The 25,860-nt window shown below is 41.1% G+C and overlaps 1 protein-coding gene across 3 annotated transcripts in view; it reads left to right on the top strand.

The window, feature by feature from the left end:
• The first annotated feature begins 21,235 nt into the window (after positions 1-21,235).
• Positions 21,236-25,860, top strand: part of NT5DC1 (5'-nucleotidase domain containing 1) — a 139,077-nt gene continuing 134,452 nt past the window's right edge. Inside the window, exon 1 of one of the 3 annotated variants that reach the window (XM_053222355.1) lies at positions 21,236-21,500. In XM_053222355.1, the coding sequence (XP_053078330.1) occupies positions 21,408-21,500 (93 nt within the window). In that variant the 5' untranslated portion in view covers positions 21,236-21,407. The remainder of the gene's footprint in view (positions 21,501-25,860) is intronic. The other 2 variants (XM_027057059.2, XM_027057058.2) reach the window with 2 other exon arrangements.

The following is a 25,860-nucleotide window of genomic DNA, read 5'->3' as shown; positions in this document are numbered from 1 at the left end:
ACATTAAATAACAAAAGCACTAAACTTATTAAAGATGAAAGGGTAAGTGGCAGTTAACTGATCATTATTTTAAAACTATTCCAACAAGACCCTACAGTCTATGGCTTATTTTCCTTTGTGCATAATATTATGTAGGAAGCAATTTTTCAATTCATGCAATAATATTTATACTGCACTTTTCCATATAAATGTGTTCATAAATATTAATCAATTCCCACAACAACACTGTGAGAAAGCTAAGAATTATCCAGAGTTGACAGACTGAGAGCTTAAAATGATGTTTGGCTATGTTGCCAAGGACTGCTGAGGGAATTAATAAAAGAGCTGACAACAGAGTCAAAAATCCTGGCTCCTGGCTGCTGCCAGGGTGAAGGAAACTGTCACAGAGCTATCTTGTCCTGTCCTGACTCCTGTGCTCCACAGTGACATGAAGAGTCACAAGCACCCCTGCAACGGCAGCGAAGCTATCACAGATTCTTCTTCTAACCTGACTCTCAGTGTTTCAGAGTTAGCTATCTCACTTCTTCCTTATAAAACCTGTAAGAACATTTTCAAATCCATAATTCAGAGACCCGCTTTGAGATGTCCTCCGTAAGTCCAAATGACAGAATCTACCTTAGAGCTTAAGAAGGAATATCACAGCATTCTGCAAAGCTACAACCAGGATACTGGGACTGATTTATCTGAACTCTTAGTGACTAACATCTTTGTCTGTGTGCTTTTAATGTGAGGGAGCTTGCGGTTTGTACGTGGTATGCTGGTGACTCACTGTCCCTGTTACCCTGCAACTGAAGGTCTTACGGTACAGAGGACTTTCTGTGTTAAAACTAGGGAAGTCCCAGGCAAACCCAAATGTTGCTTATCTTACCTCTGGGTAATGAAACATGCGGATGCTTCTTTGTTTATTTTATATGACTGCGGAAATGAACGTAACCAGTTGTCTTATTTCTGTAGGTAATTAGATATGTACTGGGTAAAATTAAATTTGAGCAAAAAATTTTCAAAGTATTTTTAAATGTATCTTTTAGTGAATTATGGCCAAATTTTCATAGGTAGTAAAATTTCATATACAGTTGTCAAACTGCCATGGAGTAGGACCGTTGGTATACATAAAAATCCGTACTGAAAATTTGTCTTAAGATTCTTTTCTTGCATAGGAGTCAGACTGGAGAGATCTAATCCCCTTGTCCATCCCAAGGACTCTACTCATCTGTGGCCTCTTAGCTAACATTCTATTTTAGAGCCCTATTCAGGGACATAGGAAACTTCCTAAAGTTCTCCAGGACACAAAAGAATCTGAATGGCTGCCCTGTTTTACCTGCCATGTCTCCTCCACCCTGATGAGCCATGTTAGATGAGATCCTCTCTTCGAGATTACAATCTGGTTGGTTATAACCTCGGAAGGCAGAGACACTCCCTGCTCTGGGGTCTCCCCATTATCCCCTCCTTTGTGAGTGCTCAGCCAGAAGTACAGAAGTAGAAATCAGGCTTATTTCAATCATCCAAGGAAGCCTCAGTTCTCACTTAGGCCCCTCTGATTCTCTTCCCACATGTTTGTTAACTTCTCTTCTTTTGGGAGAGAAACCAGCTGTTATGTCATCATCTATTCATTTCTCCACCATGGATGGAATAGACTGCTAGGTCCCCCAGGTTTGGGCTCTTCTTACAGCTACTTATTTCCTGTGTGACTATGAGTAAGTTTTGTTTTGTTTTCTTTTTTTAGCAAAGATTATTATTTTTTTTAAGTAGGCTTTTTTTTTTTTTGACAGAGAGAGAGAGAGAGGGTGAGAGTGAGTGAGGGAAAGAGAGAGAGAATCCCACAAGGGGCAGAGAGAGAGAATCCCATGCAGGCTCTGCACTGTCAGCACAGAGCTCAAAGCAGGGCTCAAGCTCACCCAATGTTGGGCTTAAAGTCACAAACCAGGAGATCATGACCTGAGCCAAAGTTGGATGCTTAACCAACTGAGCCACCCAGGTGCCCCTAAGGTTTTTTTTAATCTTGTTTTTTCAACTTTGTTTCTCTTACTTATTCATTTATTTATTCATTCATTCATTTTAATTATTATTTTTAAAGGTTTATTTATTTTTTAATTTTTTTTTAACGTTTATTTATTTTTGAGACAGAGAGAGACAGAGCATGAACGGGGGAGGGTCAGAGAGAGGGAGACACAGAATCTGAAACAGGCTCCAGGCTCCCAGCTGTCAGCACAGAGCCCGACGCGGGGCTTGAACTCACGGACCGCGAGATCGTGACCTGAGCCGAAGTCGGACGCTTAACCGACTAAGCCACCCAGGCACCCCAATGTTTATTTATTTTTGAAAGAGAGAGAGAGAGACAGAACGTGAGCAAGGGAGGGGCAGAGAGGGAGAGGGAGACACAGAATCCAAAGCAGGCTCCAGGCTCCTAGCTGTCAGCACAGAGCCTGACATGAGGCTTGAACCCATGAATGGTGAGATCGTGATCTGAGTAGAAATTGGATGCTCAACTGACTAAGCCACCCAGGCACCCCTATCTATTTATTTTTAAAAAGACCCTATCAATCTCTTTTTTTTTTAATGTTTTATTTATTTTTGAGAGAGAGAGAATGTAAGCAGGGGAAAGGCAGAGAGAGGGGGACAGGGGATGTGAAGCTGGCTGCATACTGACAGCAGAGACCTGGATGCGGGACTCAAACTCACGAACCATGAGATCATGACCTGAGATGAAGTCATACACTTAACCAGCTGAGCCACCCAGGTACCCCTTGGTTTTCTTTTTAAAACCTTGTTTCCTCATCGTAAAAATTGGGGGTTATTATAGTACTTACAGCATATGGATTGTCATGAAGACTAAATAAATTAATAAATGAATGTGAAATGCTTATAAAAACTTTGACACAAAGTAACCCTTCCATAAGAGTTACTAATATTTTCAATTTTGTTGTGATTATTTAAATACAAACTTTAAATTATAAATGCAATAAAAATAACTTTTTTTTTCCTCTCAGAAGCTGGTTCCTACTGTAGAATGCCTTTCTTTTAACACTGTTGTTTCTGGTAAAGACTCAAAAGTCTACTTTGAAACTCAGGAGAGAAATTAACTCTTGGGGTGCCTGGGTGGCTCAGTCAGTTAAGTGTCTGACTTCGGCTCAGGTCATGATCTCACCATTCCTGAGTTTAAGCCCTGCGTTGGGCTCTGTGCTGACAGCTCAGAGCCTGGAGCCTCCTTCAGATTCTGTGTCTCCCTCTCCTTCTGCATCTCCCCCACTCACACTCTTTCTCTCTCAAAAATAAATAAACATTAAAGAAAAATTAACGCTTGATTTTGAGTTCTTTTCTGTCCTCTTCTCCCTGGGGACCTAGATCTCAGCCTTTTTCTCCACTTCTATGACAGGAATGTCCCTCAGCACCAAATTAAGGAGTGAAAAGAAGAAAAATTACTAGGTGATATTACTGCCCTTTTCCAGCTATATTACTTTGGAAAGTGGCTTAAATTCTGAGCCTCAAGCTTCCTCATCTATGAAATCATCAACGAATATATATTGAGTACCATATGCCAGACTGCTTATCTGGTCCTGGAGATAAAACTTGAACCTCACTGAGTTTAGAGCCTACCGTGAAAGTGATTAAACTAATAATTACAGACAAATCTAGTAAATTCAATTATGATGAAAGTGATAAAGGGACCTCAATCTGGTCAGGGTGTCTTTCTGAGGAAGGGACATGTAAGCTAAGATCAAAAGTGAGGAGTAAGATGAGCTGGGGTAGAGGGCAGAAGAATTACAAGGTGAACTTAACCAGCTGTCTTCTTTCTTTTTTTTTTTTAAGTTTATTCATTTTTGAGACAGAGACAGCATGAGTGGGGAAGGAGCTGAGAGAGACAGAGGGAGAGAATCCCAGGCAGGCAAGCAGGCTCCATGCTGCCAGCACAAAGCCCCATGTGGCGCTCAAGCTCAAGAAACCATGAGATCATGACCTGAGCCAAAACCAAAAGTCAGATGCCTAAAAGACTGAGCCGCCCATGTGCCCTCAGATGTCTTATTCCTGTAGGTAATCATATACATATGGGGCAAAGATAAATTTTAGTGAAAAAATTTTAATTTATCATAATAAAGTAATGACATGTGCAAAGTTGTGACCTAGTAAGGAATCTTACACTTTCTGGATGCTTAAAGAGGGCCATTGTGGCTGGAATGAACAAAGGGAGAAGAGTGGCAAGAGGTAAAATCAAAGTATAGAGGGGCCAGATTTGCAGGACCCTACAGACTCTAGAATGTGAAGATGTAATGAAATAATAAATATAAAATATTGGTCTATAACAACTCTTCACTTAACATTGATTCCTTCCTGCAAATTCCTTCTACAATGTAGAGCTTCTCACCTTCATTATTGTTTTTCTTAGTCCTCTTCATTTTTTAGTATTTTAAATTAAGCCAAGTCACTTCACTTATATATTCCCATCTCCTGTTTCTATTATGAATATTCTCATCAAAAGTTGATGACTACTGCCAAATAATGCAAGATATTTTTGAAATTATTCATTTTTCCTTACAGTACGTTATGATGGGTGTCACACATATGAATATATGCAGATTTGTGTACTACTTACACATGCAAATTTATAAATATTAAACAGCAAAGGTCAAAATTACTTACATTTAAATTATTCTAAAGCAGTCTGTTCTATTCCAAAGCACTGTGTCACCTTTCATTCCACACTTCACATGTTTTATTTTCAACTGTTTTGTCTTTTTATAGATTTTAAAAATGATTCCACTATTAGATTTTTTGCTTTTTTTTAAAACAAATGAGAATATGGGGTTTTTTAATCTTTGTACAGCTACAATGATAAAGAAGCAAAAGGTATGAAACTGAAAATAAGTGAACTTAGCTGCTCAAAAGGATTCTTAGCTTGTCAGAGGAAGCTGTTGATCAGAGCAAAAAAGTAGGAAGAAAATATTACAAATTGTTTTAATTATATACTTCTGCATTCTCTTGAAAAATTCATCTCCCAACTGGTAAACATATTTTCAGGTATCCAAAAATAATTCTACATGATCCATATATCAGATTGATTCTCCAAAAAATATAAGGAATGAAACCTAAAAAGTTTTAATGCTTACCACATTAAATTAATGAAGTAATTCATACAAAACTAGAGGCATGTTACACATTGTATTTTATGTGTTTTTGTGTTTATGTGTTTTTTACTTTCATTACAAAATAGAAAGCTAAGACTCAGGAGTTAAGTAACTCAATTTAGGTCACATGGTATGGGCCAAGCATGAATTAGTTGCCAAGGCATCTAACACTGAAGTCCTGATTCCTTTCCTAGCAGTGCAAGGATCGTTTCCCACAGGACTCACCTGACGGTGAAAATGCAACCCTAAAACTCCAGTCCTTCCCACTTTGGAGCCCAAGGTGGCCTGCCTTTCCTTTCACAAAAATTCCTGTGGACTTCAACCTCCTCCTCAGGCAAAGTGGTCTTTAAATCCCAGGGCTTCCTTGCCAGCCCATTCAAATTTGTAATTTGATCTTTGTAGGTAGGCTCACAGTACTGATTCAATTTGATCTTTCTCTAAATTTTGGCTGCTCTCCCCTCTGAATTAAACTGTAATTACCCTTTGACATCTTCCCTGATCATTGTATTCATGTACACATTCCCTTGCTCATTGAACAAACATTTCCCGACTACCTACATGCCAGGGACTATGCAGAGCACTGGAGAAAGCCTGTGCTTCTTTCAGAGAAGATGGGGAGTCACCTTTGCTTGGCCACACATCTCTATGAAAACACACCCCCAAGACCAGATGCTTTCATTCATTCCACCCCTATCAAATCAACTCCTACTCATACAGCAGCTACGCAAAGTTAACACTGGTGCGTCTTACCAGATAGTGTACATCAGACAACGAAACCTGCAGGAAAATGGCTTTCTGACCCAGGAGGAGAGTGTCACATCTTGTGGATACCCTCAGTCTTTCAGCAGTTATGAACATGGCATCCTAGGCTTCGTTAGTCAGAGGTATTTAACTTGTTGGGCAACATTATTGTTTATTCCCAAGTTCAAAGACAATAGAACACTCCCATAAGGACAGCCCTGTTGCATTTCTAAAGCCCCTTAACAACAACAACAAAAAGATTCTAACCAGCGTAGAGTTCGGTTATTGTATATTAGAGGACCCTAAAGAGTTGGGATGGATTCCTAATAACTAACGTTGGTTATGGGGAAGGGGTATGGTGCCAGGCTTTCGGTTAGGCATTTTAATCTTCACAACACCCCATGAATAAATACCTTATTTTGTTAAACTTACAAAATTGTGAAATAGAACAAACAGAAAAAAGTGCATGAGTTAAATTTACAGCTTAACAAACTGTTGTAAAAAGAATACTCATGTAACACCTACTCAGATAAATAAACAGATTACCAGTGCAATGACAGAAACTCTGCAAGAGCTTTCCGTATCATAGCCCCATCCATTCCTCAGAGCCAAACACTTTTATGGAATTCAACTTCCTTCCATTTTCTCATGGTTTCACACCCAATTAACCATCTCTAAAAACATCATTTAATTTTGCCTATTTTGGGGGTCATACAGTAATTGTTCTGTTGTGCCTGGCCTCTTTTGCTTAACATTATGTCATTAAGAGTCATCCATTTTGTGACAAACATCAGAAGGCCATTCACTTTTATTGCTGCATGGAATAAATTTGTTTGGAAACACCACAACTGTGTGCTCTTTTGGGATGGAACTTTAAGGTTGTTCTCAGTTTGGAGTCATTTTGAACAATACTGTGAACCTATATGCATATGTCCCCTGGTATACAAGTGGACACTACACATTAATCTCTCTAGTAGTGAGGTTCCTGGGTTGTGGGTTGTGGGTATACTCAACTTCACTAGATACTGACAAAGAGGTTGTGTTGATCTGTACTTCTGCCAGCAGTCCATGAGTGCTGCACATCCTCATCTGACTTTCATTATTACGCTTTTAGTTGTTGCCAGTCTGATGAAATGTATGTCACTGAGGTTCCGGTGTTCATTTTTCTGGTTTCCAATGACACTGAACATCTTTACTTACATTCCATTTCTTTGCCCTCTTTTCTCAAGTGTCTTCTCAGCTATTTTGCCCAGTTAAGAAGAAATAAGCGTTCCTACAAGCCAAGGAAAAAAATGTTCACCTTAAAGAGGGAGTGATCAATGTGATGAATGATGCTCATAGGTAAAATAAAATGAGGACTTAAGATTGACCATTGGGTTTAGCAAATGGGCATCCTTGGCAAACTTAATCAGAGAGTTGGAGTGTTGGAGGAGAAAGTTTGTGTGCTTACGAGAGCAGGGAGAGGAGGGATTGCAGGCAGTGAAACTGACAACTATTTCAATCGGTTTTCATGAAAGGGGAACAAAAAAAAGGAAGAACTTGTTTGAAGATGAGAAAAATAACAGCATGTTTTTATGATTGTGAAATGATTTAGTAGAAATGGAAATGTCACAAGAAAGAAGAGAAGGCACTATTTTTGAGAGGATGAGCTGTGGTGCCCAAGTGGAAGGCTGGCCTTACATGTGTGCAGCTGATCCATAGCAGTTCTTCCCAAACTTCAGTGAGCATCAGAACCACGTGGAAGTTTTGTTAAAATACAGATTGCTGAGCCCTACCTGAGTTTCTGATTCAGTCATTCTCCAGTGGGGTCCAAGAATTTCTGTTTATAGCAAGTTCCTAAGTGCTGCTGCTGATCTAGGAACCACAACATAAAAACAACTGCTCTATAGTAATAGGAGGCGAGGTACAGTACCTAAGTATGTATGCTAGTTGGTAGTGGGTATTTTTCCAGGAAAATAGAAGTTTGGTCAATACTTCAGAGTAAAGATGAGGGGACATGGTAGCAATATGAAAAGAGGAAAACCATAAAATAATTATCTAGGACAGCAGTAGAGTGAATGCACCAGGGCAATAAAGTATTATTGTGCAGTAGCATTAAGTACTCATTGAAATACATGTGCAATGGTTGTGTATATTTTCTTCAGCCAGGATTAGCTGCTCATGCACACAGATAACAAAGAGTTGAATTTAACCTGTGTGTGTTAGCTACTGTTGTGTAACAAGTAACCCCAAAACTCAGTGGCTTAAACGGTATTTATGATTGTTTAGGAACCTACAGTCAGCTGGGTAGTCTTGTTGATATGAACCAGGCTTGGTTGATTGTGGCTAGGCTCACACATGATTTAAGGTCAGCTCATAGATCACTGGAGACTGATTTTGGATGGCCTTGCTCACATGTCTGGTAGTTCACTGACTATAGGCTGAGATGACTTGAGTGAATGACACAATGATTCATCATCCATCAGGGCAACCCAACCTTATTAGCATGGCAGTAGCAGAATTCCCAAAATGAGGGTGGAACCCCTCAACACCTCTTGTGACTCAGGCTCAGAATTGACAAAATGTCTTCCACTTGAATGCTGTTGACCAAAGCAAGTCACAAGCTAGACCAAATTCAAGAGGGAATAGATTCTATTCCTTATGGGAGGGTTTGCAGAGCCCTAATGCAAAAGGCATAGACAGATACTGGGTAAAAATGAATTATGTTGTTTTTTGATATCTACCACTACCAGGGTATGATTTTTAACTAGTTTGAAGAGGTGAAAAAGTAACACAGGATTAAAGATGTATCAATTAAGTGATTATAATGATTCTCCATGAATATTCAGCTGGGGAAAAAAATGAGAACACAATAGCAGTGAAAGAGAGTGAAAAGGAAGTGGCAATTATTGAGTTGTAAATACCAGTGGACTCAAAGAGTTAAGAGTTGGAAATGAGGACATGAGCTGGAAAAACAGAAGAGGGTAGGAATAATGTGAGTAAGAAGATCATCATAGAAGAGGAATTAAAGGAATTAAGGGGCTAGAGTATCATAATCATTAAAAATTAAACAGGGGAGATGGAAAAATTACAATGAGCTAGGAGCTAATACCAAGACATGGGAAATGTGAAGGGGGAGCTGATGTAGGTTGGTAAATATATATAAAGCTGTAAATACAAATATCTTTGTAAATATTTTTAGAAATCATATACATATATTTTGCTATGTTGGGATAGGCCCACAGGAACATTCATCCAATTTATAGTAGTTACTTCTGGGAAGAGAAACGATAATGTATTGAGTAATGGTGAAAGGAAATTTTTGCTTTCATTCTATTTGTTTTTTTGTTGTTCCATAACACACATGCATTATGGATCAATAACTTTGGTCTGAAGGAAAACTTCAGATAGAAAAGTGAAATAGAGCTTTAGGAAAAGCAGATGTGGTTGGCTTCCTGTCACATAGACCTGGATTTGAATTTCATCTGTAAAAGGAGTATACTCTTACCTACTTCTGTGTTTTGATGATTAAGTGAGATCACTATTTAATGCTCTTAATACAGTATCTGGCCTATGGAAGAAGCTCAATGATGCTTGCTATTTCTCCACTCACTGACAAGTCCCCCCACCTCTATGCAAATGCACTCTCTGTCCATGTGCATGCATGCGAGAGAGAGAGAGAGAGAGAGAGAGAGAGAGAGAGAGAGAGAGAGAGATTGAGAGGACATGCATGGATGCAGAGATTCTGTAGTACGTGTGTGCTCTCCCTGTAGTACTCTCATTGTGCAGGGTGAAAAGGAAGAAAGCTAAAAGGAGGAAATGGACATGCTGTTTATGCTGCTTACCTGGCTAATTTCCAGAAGAGACTAATAAATTATGCATATGTTGACACTTTCACTATCAGCAGCATTTATTCAAACATTCTCATTAAGAACTGTTTACATGCCCAAATGATATTTTTAAAATACAGCTTTAAGAACAAGAATAAATCACAGCAAATAAAAATCCTTTCCAAGGGTCAAGAGTCACAATGAAGAGAGTTTGGTAGGCAGTATTATCTCAATATAGTCAGAATCTATTAATAGAAACTGGGAGGATTCTGTGAACCTCATGATAAAACACCAAAGTGTTTAAAATAAGTATTTTTCTAAATGATGTACTATTAAAAATTAAGTGCTGCTGGGTAAGTTAATTCTTAGGTTCCCCAAATGTTGGCTTAGGCCATTTTTACCGTGTGATTAATACAGCCTGCATGTGAGCTCTTGGTGTGGAAAGTGAAAAGTCTACCAAAGGTCAAATTGAAAATTAGTGCCTCATACACTTACACTAGTATTTGACAGAATTAAAAATTAATGGTTGTCAGAACACTACCTGAAATTGTCGCTCTAAGTGATTAAAATCTGTATTATAAGACTGTGAAATGTAAATCCTGATTTATTGATTACTGAGAACATGGAATTCAGAGTGAAACACAATGCCTCCTGCCTACAAATAAAATGTTCCTTGCATTCATTCAAAATTTCACAGCAGATAAATATGTAGAAATTAGGAAATGGAAATTCATTCATTCATTCAATGGCCATTATGTGCCAGGTTGTGTGCTAGGAACTGAGAGGCAAAGATGAACAAGACACAGTGCCCAGTGTGAAATAACTTACAACTAGTTGAAAAGCCTGACACAAAAACAGACACTAATAAAACAATCAGGAAGAAAAGAGATCTCCAGGTTCCTGCAGCTAAATGTTATTTCCAAGGGTGATGTGGGAGGCAGCATGTGTGGGAATGGAAAGCAGCAAATAAAAGGGGGTATGATGGTTAATTTAATGTGTCAGGTTGACTGGGCTAAGGGATGCCCAGATAGCCAGTAAAACACTTCTGCATGTGTCTTTGACGGTGTTTCTGGAAGAGACTGCCATTTGAATTTTTTTTTAACGTTTATGAATTTTTGAGACAGAGAGAGACAGAGCATGATTGGGGGAAGGTCGGAGAGAGAGAGGGAGACACAGAATCTGAAACAGGCTCCAGGCTCTGAGCCATCAGCACAGAGCCCGACACGGGGCTCGAACTCACGGACCGCAAGATCATGACCTGAGCCGAAGTCGGACGCCCAACCAACTGAGCCACCCAGGTGCCCTGAGACTGCCATTTGAATCAGCAGACTGAGTAAAGAAGATCCCCCCCCTCATCCATTAGGCTGGATGTCATCCAATCTGTTAGGACCTGAACAGGGAAAAAAAAAAAAAAAAAGTGGAGAAAGGACAGATTTGTTCTCTCTGCTTGAGCTGGGACATCCACTTTCTCCTGCCCTCAGACATCAGGGCTCATGGTTCTTGAGCCTTTGGGCTTGGACTGAATTATCCCACTGGTTTCCCTACTTTTCTACCTTGCAAACAGCAGGTCTCAGCTTCCATGATTGAATAAGCCAATTCATACAATAAAACTCTATGTACACACACACTCTGTTTCCCTGGAAAACCCTGACTGATACAGGAGGAAAGAATATATTGGGCATGAGTAGACAGCATGAGGTGAAGAAGCCATGCCAGACTAGCTTCTCTTTGTATTTTATGTACAGTATTATATTGTAGTTATTAGATTGTATGTCATTTCCCTCTCTAAACTGCAAGCCCCTCTAGGGAAGGTACCACTGTTTGTATTCTGGTATCTATCATAGTGCCTGACATATAGTAGACTCTCAATAAACATGTGGCAAGCTAAACTAGGAAGCCAAGAGTTTACTACTATTTAAAATTAAAACCCTGAATGGGGCACCTGGGTGGCTTAGTCAGTTAGGCACCCGACTTCAGCTCAGGTCATGATCTCACCGTTCCTGAGTTCGAGTCCTGTGTCAGACTCTGTGTTGACAGCTCAGAGCCTGGAACCTGTTTCAGATTCTGTATCTCCCTCTCTCTCTGCCCCTTCCCTGCTCACACTCTGTCTCTCTCTTTCTTAAAAATAAACACTAAAAAAAAAATTTTAATAAAAACCCTGATTCAATATAGTATTTCAACCAATAGAGTGCACAGAACACACTTAGTTCTATTTATCCTAAGATATTAATCAGGTCCACCCTGTCAACTTTGGAGGAGTCTCAGAACTTCAAGAGCCCAGGCTGCCCCACCTATCTGGGCCAGATTCTTCTGTTTGCTCCAATGTGCTAAGTAAACATTACTATTTTCTACGTGAGCCATGATGTGAACAAATTCAGGAAGCAGTGGACTAAAACATTTGTGGGAGTTTCCATAGAGTTTTATTAGTTTGAATTAGGGCAGAGAATACACAGGGTACATCACAGATGGAATAGAAAGAGAAGGTACTGAATGAACAGTGGATTGGAGACAGACTGACCAACAGAGTGACACCATGCCCAGATAAATCCTTATCAAGTAGAATAAATTTCATTGACTATACTGAAATGGGTAAGCTTTTACAATAGCCACTGTAGCAGATGGCACTGGTGCTTTGTATCACGACTCTTTAGTCCACTTCTGATTTTAGTCACATCTCACATGAGAGCTCACACTAACAGTGTCCCACCTCAATAAAGCTATGCAAAGCCTTCCTTTGCGTTTGATGGTCTTCTCTGAGGTTAGAGGAGCTCAAACTCAAAAACAGCCTGAAAGTCAGGTGGTGCGTAACCCTCAAGCATAAGAGAACAGAGCCAAGAGAACGGTTCCTTTTGGTGGACAATTCTGGGAGAGATCCTCTGTGTTTCAAGGAACATCCCAGTGGAATTAAACCACTATTGCCTACAAGAGCGACCCTGATGTTACCCTTTTGTATTGTTATTGGCTCTTACTCTCTTATTTCACTGCTGATTTCGGGGACTGCCTCTTAATAAACCACCTGCAGCCAAGTTTTTGTCTCAGGCTCTGCGCTGAGGACAACCTATCCATGAGAAAGACATGGTACCTATACTAACTTTTGAGGAATTATGAATTTTCTGCAAATAGTAGTAAGGGAACAGACCTGAGAACTCAACATCTCAGTGCACCCTGGAGTAGAACAAGAATCATAAAACAAGCTACATCTGGAAGAGGAAGCTTGACCTAAGAGCATTATCTTACCATAACAACAACAACAACAACAACAAAACTCTGGTAACTTCTCAAGGACAAGGAGGCTAGAAATGAATGTCACACATCACTATATGACATCTCTGTTGCTTAAGTTCATGTGTACAAATGTGCACCATAGAGTATGCAATATGGGTTAAGTCATTTTCAGCTAAAATGGTTTGGTAGCTTCCTAAAGACCCTAGTTCAAGACTTCCTCTCAGGTATTGTTACAGTTCAATTTCTGAAATCTAGCTAATATTGTCGATGGGATTCTGGTGCACAGAACAGGCAAAGCCAAGGACATCTGACATACTCAATAAGAATTTATAAATGAATGACTAATTGGTCCTTTAATAAGGTCATTGTTCCATGAGTGCAAACTCATTACCTGGGCTAAACTCACTGCTGGGCTAAACAGTGTCAGATGTGCATCTTACAGAAGTGAGAGGATTTCTTATCACCCAACTCCATTTCTAACTAGTGTTTCTAACATGAGGCAGAACTAGCTAATGTGGCCGAAATCAAAAGAACTTTCCTTTATCTCACTGAAAATGGTGAAAGGGTTAAGAAGCAGCAACCAAAGAATGACCAGACAATTGGTCCTTGTACTGCCCACCCCAGGTCCTGACATACCCAGCCACATTTTTGAAGGACTGTGAGCCACCTGTGAGTGGGAACTGTGGGATGGAGTAAGAGACAGATGTGGCTTAGTTGGGGACCATCTATCCTGTGGAAACCCACATTGGCCAGCCAGAATATGTTTGTGGCTGTTGCTTTCCACAAATCCCAATATGTTTCAGTGGGTAGGTAAGTGAGAATAAAGGAGAAAGAAGCTTTAAAAGAAACTTTAAACCAAAGAGAGACAATACATGACTTTCATTTTGCTTCCTAACAAGTCTTTTGATCACTAAACTGATTTTGTTAGATGAAAAGATCCAACACTACACAAATTTAGAAATGTAGTTCTTTGTTTATATCTTTTTGTGTTTTTAAGATTTAAATAGCAATCATCTTAAAGAAAATAAAGTCAATCACTATATTAAAGTCTTTGATAGCAAATACCTTATAATGCATCTCAAATTTTTTTCAGATGGTATTTATATCTTCATGTGTAAAGTAGGTTTCTTTAAATGGCATATACTTGGATCTTGTTTTGGTTAAGTCTGACAATCTCTCTTTTTTAAAAAGTAGTATGTTTTCATTGTTATTTATTTATTTATTTTTGAGAAAGAGAGTAAGCAGGGGAGGGGCAGAGAGAGAGGGTGACAGAGAATCACAAGCAGGCTCTGTGCTGTCAGCAAAGAGCCTGACACAGGGCTTGAACTCGCGAACCAGGAGATCATGACCTGAGCTGAAATCAAGAGTCAGATGCTTAACTGACCAAGCCACCCAGGCACCCCTAACAATCTCTTTTAATTTGAGTCTTTAGATCATTTACCACTTAGTATAATTACCCATATGCTTGTGTTAAAAAAATTTTTTTTTTAATCTTGATTTATTTTTGAGAGCATGTGAGCAGGGAGGAGCAGAGAGAGAGGGAGATACAGAATCTGAAGCAGGCTCCAGGCTCTGAGCTGTCAGCACAGAGCCTGACATGGGGCTTGAACTCACAAACTGTGAGATCACAACCTGAGCCGAAATTGGATGCTTAACCAACTGCGCCACCCAGGCGCCCCAATATGCTTGTGTTTAAATCTACCATATTGGAGACATTGTTATTTGCTTTCTACTGCTCTCGTCTGTTCAGTATTCCTTTCTTCTTTCTGCCTTCTTTTGTATTAATTGGATGTTTTTCAAACCCATTGTAGAGGAAATGATAGTTGGAATGTTTGGCTGAAAAACAGGAGCAGGGCAAACTATGGAAAAGTGTGTTAGTACCACTTCTGAACACATAGATTTCTCACAGGACCATAACACATTCCATTATTTTACATTTTCTTTTGAGAGAGAATGTTTAGAGTCTTACAGTAAGTATACCCTGTCTGTTAGGTACAGCAATAATTTATTAACCCTTTCACTTTGCCAAGAGAAGAAAAACTGTTACATAGTCAATGTCCAGCAGTTACTCTATTACCTGAGGTTCTTCTGGAACAGAAATCCTAGATGCCTAGAATTAGATTACAGATGTCAACACATAATAAATCATATCTAAGACTACAGATACTCATTTACACATTGCTTTTCTAAAGGGTTGGTGTGGAATATTTTTGTTAAGAGGAGACAAAAAAAAACAATAGTGGAGAAGGGTAGATGAGCATGAGATACTCAATTTTCATGCCTTTTTCAAATATTAAATAAATATCATTATTTTAAAGAAAAGTTTCAAATATCTGATTTTACAGATAAGAAAACTGGGACAAAGTAATTAAAGAATCAAAAATATCAGGTTAGGAGAGGTGCTTGTTATTCATTTAATGGTTCTCTTGTACATCATGAGAAATACACGATTGGAGAAAGATCAAAGATGAAAATACACAGGTCAGGTGCATTCAGTCACTCAAGTCATAAAAGTAAACATGCTGCTCAAGAGATTTGGAGACAAAGAATTTACGGATTCTTACCTGAGTCACAGGAACTCCACATTGAGTGAATCACAGTTTATAAGGCATGCCTGAAATATGTTCATATTTGGATGCCCTTGAAGACTCAAAACTTTAACATACTTAAATATTTGAAAATTTGGAATCAAAACATAAATGGAAAAAGATGAAAGGGCCATGGATGTAACAACCATTTCATTGTGCTCACATATTCTTTGCTATTGTCACCAAAAATGTTAACCAGCCTGCAAAAACATCTCTTAAGTTTCCCATAATCCCTTAGGAATACCAAACCCTAGATAAGAAGTCCTGAGTTAAATGTATCCATCGTTGTTTGTTTACAGATTTTGCCCACGCTAGTACAATATTAAAATATTTGTAAAAAAACTTTTAATGTTTATTTATTCTGGAGAGAGCACACGTGAGCGGGGGGCGGGGCAGAAAGAGAGGGAGACACAAAATCCGAAGCAGGCTCCAGGCTTTGAGTGGTCAGCATAGAATCTGAAGAGGGGCTCAAACTCAAGACTGGTGGGATTATGAACTGAGCCAAAGTCGGATGCTCAACCGACTGAGCCACCTAGGTGCCCCAAACTGAGATTTCTTCATTTCAAAATTTCCCCACCGTTTAGAAAAGTAGTAAACGTTTTCTCCAGGCCCAGCCGTCACAAGAAGATTTTCTGTAGCAGACAAGAGAGACAATTTCCTGGTTTTGTGTTCCAGCATGGACTCCAGACTGTTACAATAGAAAAATAGTCTTGAACGCTGCATTAGTTTTCTACAGCTGCCATAACAAAACACTGCAGACTGAGTGGCTTAAACAACAGAAATTTGTCTCACACAGTTCTGGACGGTAAGAAGTCCAAGATTAAGATGTTAACATGTTTGGTTTCTTTTGAGGCCTTTCTCCTTGGCTTACAGATGGCCGCCTTCTTGCTGTGTTCCCACACGGTCTTTCTTCTTCTGTGCTTGGTGACTCTGGTATCTCTTTGTGTGTCGAAATTTCCTTTTCTTATAAGGACATCAATCAAAATGGCTCGGCCCAACCTAGAGCTTCTTTTTAATTTGATCATCACTTTAAAGGCCCTATCGCCAAATATAGCCACTTTCTGAGGTTCTGGGGGGTTAGAACTTTAACATATTAGTTTGGGGGGCACAACTCAGCCCATAACAAATGCCAGGACACATCTTTTTTCAAGTTCTGGGCTTTCCGCAAGAAAAAGTTAATTAGAAAAAAGTTGTTTTTTTTTTTTTAAAGTTGGTTTCATCCAACAACTTACGTCAATTCTGAGAGAAAACAGCTTTGCAGAGTATCCTGTGATAACAGGGAGCAATCACTAGGATAGAAATGGTGGGCCACATCTAGATAGAGGGCATCTGAGGTAGCCACCCACCTTCCCACACTGTAACACATGTCTCCCTTTTCTGTGGCTCCAAAGCCAAAAGTTTTCTGTGAAGGTTTCCTGGGACGGCTCAAGAGAGGAGCAGAGGCTGGCTGAGTGCGGAATGGCCAGCCTGAAATGGTCTCATGGCTTGGATCAAAACTGAACCGTTTTCTGTTGACACTGTAACAAGAGGTGTTTCAGAGTTTATGCCGCAGGACTGGTTGCTGATAGTGTGGCCAATGTGGCCAGAGGTAACCAAATACTGACAGGGATGGAGAAGCAGTTGTATGGATGCCGTTAGCCAAGGGCCAGAGTCTGTTCCCAGACTCCTTGGCAATATGTTAAGCCCTTCTGCAATTTAGAACTCCCAAACCTCCCAGAAAAACAGTGAAGAAAAAGGGAAGACTGAAGTGACAATCCATCAAAGAGAAACTGAGTTTAAACTGGAACTAGCTGGGGCACCTGGGTGGCTCGGTCGGTTAAGCATCCGACTTCTGCTCAGGTCATGATCTCACGGTCCGTGAGTTCGAGCCCCGCGTCGGGCTCTGTGCTGACGGCTCAGAGCCCGGAGCCTGTTTCAGATTCTGTGTCTCCCTCTCTCTCTGCCCCTCCCCTGTTCATGCTCTGTCTCTCTCTGTCTCAAAAATAAATAAACGTTAAAAAAAAATTTTTTTAAATAAAAAATAAAAAAAAATAAACTAGAACTAGCTGAGTTTACCTTGACCTTATTCACACTTTATTTCCAACTTACCTGCTGGTAAATCAAGATTCCCCATAATATGCTGTTAAAGTAGATTATTTGAACCTGATCCCAAAACTCAACCTTTGTCCTAATTAATTACATTTCAATCTATTGCTACATCATTAGAGATCATTCTGAATTACATTCCTGTCAGTATTTTAGCTAAAATAGGAGCTCATTTCATACTTTAAACATCTAGTTATTTATGAGAACATTTACTTTAAACATTTATTTAATGAGAAGTTTCCTACTAAAGGACTTCATCCCATCGCATTCTCTCCCTCCACCATCAAAAATAAATATATGCACACGCAAAAATGAAATAAATGCATACACACACAAACCACAGTAAAATTTCTAAGGAGACATCTCTTTTTGTAGCAAGAGCAGAAAGGGAGAGTATAAAATGACTTTTTTTTTAATTAAGAAACTTAAGGATTTTAAGATTACTAAAGCAATCAAATGAAAAATATTCCTAATGCAGAACTACTGCCATCTTATGGCCACAGCCCAGTATTACAAATCAGTTTTTGGTTCTATTTCGCTCAATGACTTAATATTTAAGTGCTACAGAGATGAACTTTTAGGCATTATTACGTTTTTAGGCCTTATCTTTTGTTTTTTTCCAAATTACTGAATAAACTTTATTGTTTCCCAAAGCAAATTATATGATCCAGGGAAGATGTGTAGATTAGTTTAGATTATATAAAAAGTCAAACATTACAATGTTTACTTTGGGGTATTTAGAAAAACCAATTAAACTGATGAAACAATAAACAGGTCTCCCCCCCACTCCCCAACCAAAATAACAGTTTGGTAAATGACATTTACAATGTAGATATTAAATGGAAGTATTTTAAATCCACAAAAGGTCACTTAGTGAGTTATTTTAGAGTCTGAAACAAGCGAGCTAATCACTAAGTTACTTTTAGGTAAACAACAAGTAAAAGGCATATCTAAAGTTAAAGTTGCTAAATTATAGTATTAACTGTAGGTTAAAATGTACGTCAGTACGTCAGTGTTAACAATGAAATTCAATTTTAGAAAATCAGCAATTCGGGGCGCCTGGGTGGCGCAGTCGGTTAAGCGTCCGACTTTAGCCAGGTCACGATCTCTCGGTCCGGGAGTTCGAGCCCTATCAGGCTCTGGGCTGATGGCTCAGAGCCTGGAGCCTGTTTCCAATTCTGTGTCTCCCTCTCTCTCTGCCCCTCCCCCATTCATGCTGTTTCTCTCTGTCCCAAAAATAAATAAACGTTGAAAAAAAAAATAAAAAAAAAAAAGAAAATCAGCAACAAATGTAATTTCTTACTTCTGAGCATTGCTGAATTATTTCATAACTTTCTGGTTATAAGAAAAAAATTCAGTACACAGAATACTAAACAATTCCTAAAACTTCACAGCAAAGTACTAACATTATACACAAATAAACGTACCAAAATTCTGAAAACCAACAAATAACCTAAGGAAAAAACTGAAGCCTAAGTTCATGTCATTTAGGGATCCTGCAAATGCAAATATTATTTTCGGCATTTGACACAACATGGATTAGAGTCAAATCTCCTTATTGACCGTAGTAGTCTGCTGAGACTGCCCTAACAGTATACCACAGACTTAGTGGCTTAAACAATAGGAAATTATTTTCTCACAGTTTTGAAGGCTGAAGTCCAAGGGGCTTAGGGCTTCAACACATGAATCTGTTGGGGGTGGGGGGAGACACAATTCAGTCCACAACACTGACATATTTAATATATCACTCAAAGAAACAGAAATTAACTGGTTTAAATAGAACACTGAACTCTTGCTTGATAATAGAACAGCTGTGGTATTTTATCAGTACAGGTGATAAAAGTTTAGGGGAATCATCTCACATGTCCTTAAAGGAGGCAGACTGAGGTTTGAGGTGGAGGCCAGAAAAGGTGAACAGGGCTCAAAGGAGGAGTAAGATCTCTCAGGATGATTGGAGTGCACTGTTTGCTAAATTCTCCCACAATATGTAAATGTCGTAGACTCTAGCAGAGAGCTTTTTGAATGGACAGGAGGAATGTAAGGAATGTAGCAGTTGACACTCAGCAAGTAGATAGGTCCAGGTTTAAGGGTCAACTCCAGTCCCAGGGCCACTTACATCTTGAAAAACAATCCTTCGGTACACTTCCCTCTGGCAATGAATGCACCTGTTCATTTACATTACTAAGGGAAGTCCCTATCCTACATTAAAACAAGGTAACTTTCAAGGAAACTTGTGGCTTTCAAGGTGTCCTCTACCAGGTAGCTTGACCTTGGCAGGCATTTGGCAGGGGGCAAAAAGGAATGCTGAAGTCAATGCTCCAGGGACAACAGAGTCATAAAAGGGAAATAAGTACAAGCTGTAAATCAATCCAGCTTTTTCTCTTTTGATTCACAGACATTAAAAACATGGTTGTTGAACTCTCATCAGTGAACAGCTCCATCTTCTTGAGCATTCTTTCCTCTTCCTATTCCAGAGAGATTTGTTTGGGGCTTTTAAGAGTTATAATGGAACAAGTATTCAATTTATTCAATGGGTCCACTAGGTATAATAAGTGTCCTACCAAACTGAACTATTTATTGCACTAAATTAATCCCTTGATTGGTCTATTAGCCTCATAAAGGTTAGTATTAGCAAGGGTTAAATGTAATTCTCAATCAATTATATTTTCATTATGTCATAACTATTGATTTTTTTTTCCATTGGACAGCTTTCCTTTAAATTTAACACAGAAGTAGTACAAAGATAATAGACTCGTATTTTTTAATGACATTTGTATTTTCTCTTTTAAACAATTTAAAAGATCTCAAAGTCCTAGCCTTTCATATGGGTTCTCAAAATTAAATGCATCCATTGTATGTAATGAATTAACTTTTCTCCTATACATCTAAAATGATATTAGCTATACACAGTCCTTGAGAATTCAGATAATTGTCACTTGAATCATTTTGTGCACTATAAATCTGAAAACCATCTGTCTGCAGAAAATTCTCTACTCTGCAGCATGTTCTATCAACTTTCTGATGTCCTTTCATTGAAAAATTCATTACAATAAAAAAAAAGAATAACCAAATAACAAAATAGCCAACATTGGTTTCTTTAATCATTAGTGTCATTTTTGCAAAAATGGTCCTTCTAACTCTTTCCTAAAAACTATTTGTTAACTCACTCCAAAAGGTGAAATAGTGAAAGATCTATTTGACTACTTAGGAAGATAGAAAAAGATTCAACTCATCGCACGTGGGCAAAAGATCTTCCAAATTCTAGGCTAACTGTGTCAGAGGGTATTAGTGGGTAGAATTTTCTCCATCTTACCTTATTCCGCACAAGAGCAAAGGGTCGGGTCTAACTTTACAGTGTCCTGGTTTCTGTGGCACCTTCCTAACGAAGGGGAGCCCCGGTTAATTTTGTGGCAAGGGCTACGTGCCAACAGGGATTCATCTGTATCCCCAGGTTCAGCAGTGGTGACGTGACCCCCCCCCCCCGGTTACACCCGCCTTTGGGGCTGCGGGGCGGGGGAAGGACATCGGTAGGGCGCGGGGAGCCGGCCGGCCGCCGTCTGCGGGACGCAGGACGCCGAAGCGGCGGGGAAGGCGCCGGCAGGCGGGCCGCGCGAGGGGCGGGGAGAAGCGTGGCCGGGGGCGGCGCTCGCGGGCGCGGGAAGCGCTGGAGGCAGACGCGCTGCGTCCTGAGGGTGGCCGCAGCCCCGCCCCGCCGTGCCCCGTCCCGCCCCTGCCGGGCCCCGTCCTGTCCCGTCCCGCAGCGTCCCGCGGCGTCCCGTCCGCGGTCTCCTCGCACCCTCCCGGCACCTGAGGCGCTCGCCGGTGCTTCCAGCGCAGCCATGGCTCAGCACTTCTCCCTGGCCGCCTGCGACGTGGTCGGCTTCGACCTGGACCACACTCTGTGTCGCTACAACCTGCCCGAGAGCGCGGTGGTGAGTGGCGCAGGCTGCCCGGGGCGCACGGCGTGCACCTCCATGGCGGCCGGGGCTGGAGTTTCTTCCCGGCTCCCGCGGCGACCGCTGCCAGGGGCCCTGCAGCCGCCGCGCCTCTGCGCAGAACTCGGCCTCCCACGGCGAGGCTGGGCGGAAATGTGCATCCCCAGGCCCCTCCCGAGCCGTCGGCACCGGCTTATGGAGCTCAGCTTTTAGCCAACTTTGAGAGAGCGGTGGGAAGGAAAGGGGCAGAGGGGCAATCTGTGCAAAATCGAGATGAGGAAGCGGTTCCTGGGACGGAAGGCAGGGCGGGGCCAGGGGAACTGGGGATGTCTTTTGCAGAACCCTGGCCTTGGAACTTCCTTGCAAGTCATTCTGGGCACCAGCCGCGCTACGATGCAGCCACCTGGGCTTCTGTTTTCCGTGTGTGCAGTTTTCTTTTAGCGTGTCCACGCGACCACCTGTCAGTTTTTAAACACTGCAGTCAGGAAGAGATTGTGTGGTGTTTTGAAGAAGCACTAGCCGAAAAGTCATTAGAATCTTAGCCCAAATTTTGTCTTCTACCAAGAGACGAAAATAAACATTTATTGCGCACTTCCTACGTGCTGCATGCTCTCTGATATAAGTTCTAATCCTAGCAACCGTCTACTAAGTTTGCGTCCTCCCAGAACTTTGGGAAAAAGGGGGAGTGGAGTATTTATGATACCACACCCTAAGGGGAATTGTCCTTCCTCCCCCATTACTTTGGTTTCACAAGGAAACTAATTGTAAAAAAAAAAAAAAAATCACAGGAATTTTTTAGTCAAAGATTCTTTTGAAGAAAGTTAAACCACTGTCATGTTAGAACCCGTTTTGTGCATATGTGAGCATAAAAATCTCAGAATGCAAGACCCTGCAGTAAAAGGATTCTTTTTTACAAACCTCGAATATAAGTGAGGCTTAAAGATCGGAAGTATCCTAGTAGTGTGTTACGGATCCTGTTTGGTTGAGAAATATTTTATGAAATACCAGCAGTGTGCTGAGCCCCTTAATAGAGTTGGATGCTGAGATGGACACGGGCCTGCGGGTGGCGTTGTAACGGGGGAGGATGCCGAAGAGTTCAGCTCAGCCCCCTGTGGTGAGGGCAGTATTGCACCTTGCTGCATACTGCCTGCCCCTAGTGTCTGGAAACCCTCCCTCCACACCAGCCCATCTTCCAATCTTCCACAAAACCGTTAATTTCTCATAGCACTTACACATGGCTTAAAATTTCCTGTGAACCTGTCAGAATCTTCCCCTAGAGTCTAGAGCCATGACTCCTTGACATCAGTATCCCTGATAGTTTCTTGTGTGTTCTGTGTGCCGAGGTGAGTGCTTGGCACATACGGGGTTCAATAAGTAATTGAGGAATAACTGAATAAAAACTAGGTATTTTAATAAGTGAAGATGGCACAGCCATTATTCTAATACGCATTCAGCTTAAATGAACTGGTTAGATCCTTACAAGAACTGTGCGAGGTGTTTGCTTTGTCACAGTCGCTGTTTAGAGATGAGGATAGCAAGGCACAAAAAGAATAAGCAGCTTATCCAGAGTCACCCTGCTAATTGGCTTCTGTTCCCACCACCATGCTTTATGTGAGCCAGAAAGCCCAGAGGAGAGGTCTGGAGTGACACTTGATGCTTGAGCTGGGTTCCAACACGAGAGTTAAAGCTGGCAGGTGAGGAAGCAGAGGGGGGCACTTCAGACAGAGGGAATCTAGCCAGGGCAAGGACCTAGAGGTGAGAAACAATTCAGGGAACTGCTGGGTGTCACGCGGCAGGTGGGGAGTTGCAGATGTTGGAGAAGTCGGTGGTGATTGCGTCATAGAACACTGAGTGCCTCTCCCATCAGTATCATAGGCATTTAATAAATGCAAAATCTGCAGATGTTGGACTGGATGTGTTACCTCACCTGGGGGCTCAGGAAAGGCGTCCTAGAAATGATGATCCCTGTGCTCTCCTGGGGTTACAGACTCAGAAGGGTAAGGAGCCAAGCAGTTAACCCCCATTTGTGAGTGGGAGCGGGGCCTGGGATAGCCAGGAGAGTGTGTTTGCCTTCTGAAGACACAGCCACACTTGACTCTTGCCAAGTTCCATGAGGAAGTAGGGGCTGAGTCTCCTTTTTTAAATTTTTATTTATTTTATTTTTTTAAACGTTTATTTATTTTTGAGAGACAAGGAGATGTAGAGCGTGAGCAAGGGAGGGGCAGAGAGAGAGGCAGACACAGAATCTGAAGCAGGCTCCAGGCTCTGAGTTGTCAGCACAGAGCCCAACGCGGGGCTTGAACTCACAGACTGCAAGATCATGACCCGAGCCGAAGTCGGAAGCTTAACCGATGGAGCCACCTAGGTGTCCCAGGGCTGAGCCTCTTAAAAGAACTAATTCTTTTTAAGACCAGTTAGGAATCTGAACTTGTATGAGAAGTCTCTCAACTTTTAAATGTTAGTTTGTTTTCAAACACGTAAGGATTATGGGGTTGCCACATTTAGTGAAGAAAAATACAGCACCAGTTAAATTCGAATTTCAAATAACAAAACCGTTTTTTCTTATATGTGTGTTCTGCATGGGATGTGCTTACACTAAAAAAATTCATTGTTGTTTATCTGAAAATCAAATTTAGCTAGGCATTTCATGTTTTATCTGGCAACCTTAAGTGGGAACCAAACATAATTTGTAGTCTGCATACAACTCACAATTTGCAGCTGCTGTTCAGTGTGCATTATTAGGCACGTGAGACACTGGGAGAGGAAGAGGGCTGGTCATGGAGGCCCTGTGCCATGAAGGCATCTGGGGTAACTCAGTATAAGAAAAAGATCCAAGACCTCGGGTCTTGGGACTAGGATGGGTTTCAAAGGCACAGACTCCCTTATTTTCCTCAGCACCATTATTCTCTGGTTCTCCCCACACATTAACCTCATTCTCTCCTATCGCAGAAACTTCTCCGCGAGGTGAGGAGCATAGCTGTGGATGCCCCTAACGGCAGCCCTGCTGGAAAAGGCCCCTTTCTCTCAGGAAGGTGTCAAGTCTCAGTGGCATCATATGCCCATATCTTTATCAGTATTGTCAAGGGGTGAGAATTTCCTTTTGTCCGAGACTGAGTAAAGTGCCTTGACGAGAGGCGGCAGGTTTAATGGTATGTAGTAAGCATTGGTAGCTTGGAACTGGCTGTGGTGAGAATATTGATATGTGGAAATGGGCAAAGGTACTTATCAGAACTTTTTTTTTTAAACCAGCATATATATGACTGATAATAGCAAATATTTCAGTTGAATTTACTTGTATGTAAGGCACTGCTCTAAAGCACTTTACATCTGTTAATCCCACAGCACTGGTTCCCTGCAGTCAGGATCATGATGTGTATTTTTTATTATCCATAGTACTTTGTACCTCAGAGTGACTCAGTCCATTTTTGATTGATTTTTTTTTAATGATTCAATGAAAATCCGTACAATGCATAAAGCCAATGATTTTCAGTCATCTCTGGACTTCAGGAATCCTGTATGGCCTCACCTGGACCCCACCCTATCCTGGAGGCCTGAAATTTCCAGGTGGTTTTAGGAGCCATCACTGGTTCTGAATCACTGCCAGGATTGAGAAGTGCTGATATGTAGTGTTGACATAATGTAAGCCTGTTAACAACTGACCTGGATCAGGGTCGCATTGCATTTCATGGGAGTGCATGTATAGTGATTTTAATTAGCTTTAGAATAGAGAACAGCTCTATTTGACAGGGAGCTTTTTTTTTTTAATGTTTATTTATTTTTGACAGAGAGAGAGAGACAGAGACAGAGCATGAGCGGGGGAGGGGCAGAGAGAGGGAGACACAATCCAAAGCCCGAAGCAGACTCCAGGCTCCGAGCTGTCAGCACAGAGCCTGATGCGGGGCTCGAACTCACGAACCTTGAGATCATGACCTGAGCCCAAGTCAGACACTCAACCGACTGAGCCACCCAGGCGCCTCTCACAGGGAGCTTTTGATTTCTCTGCACTCATTCCCTGATGCTCACACCCAACTCCCAAATCCAGATGTGTGTGGGTCTCTGGGTTTCTGGATTTGGTGTGCTCCCCTTCCCCTGGATTCACCCAGCTAACTGCTACATCTTGCAGAGGTCAGTGTAAACATCATCACCTCAGGGAGGCCTTCTCCCATTCCTTTTACTGTGTCTCTGCTCTCTTCCCGCTTGTGCTGTCTCATGCTGCCAAAACCTGTCACGAGTTAACATATGGGAGAAAGGTCGAGTTGCTCAAGAATCTTCTCGGACACTGCTCAGTCAGACCCCAGACCAGCATTCTGCCTCAGGTCCGAGGGCATCTGATGCTGACTTAAGAACCCTCATGGAA

The sequence above is a fragment of the Acinonyx jubatus genome, chromosome B2, assembly GCF_027475565.1.
Source record: "Acinonyx jubatus isolate Ajub_Pintada_27869175 chromosome B2, VMU_Ajub_asm_v1.0, whole genome shotgun sequence".
Taxonomy (NCBI): Eukaryota; Metazoa; Chordata; class Mammalia; order Carnivora; family Felidae; genus Acinonyx; species Acinonyx jubatus.
Note: the sequence above shows the minus strand (reverse complement) of the source record. Positions and strands in the feature narration are given on the sequence as shown.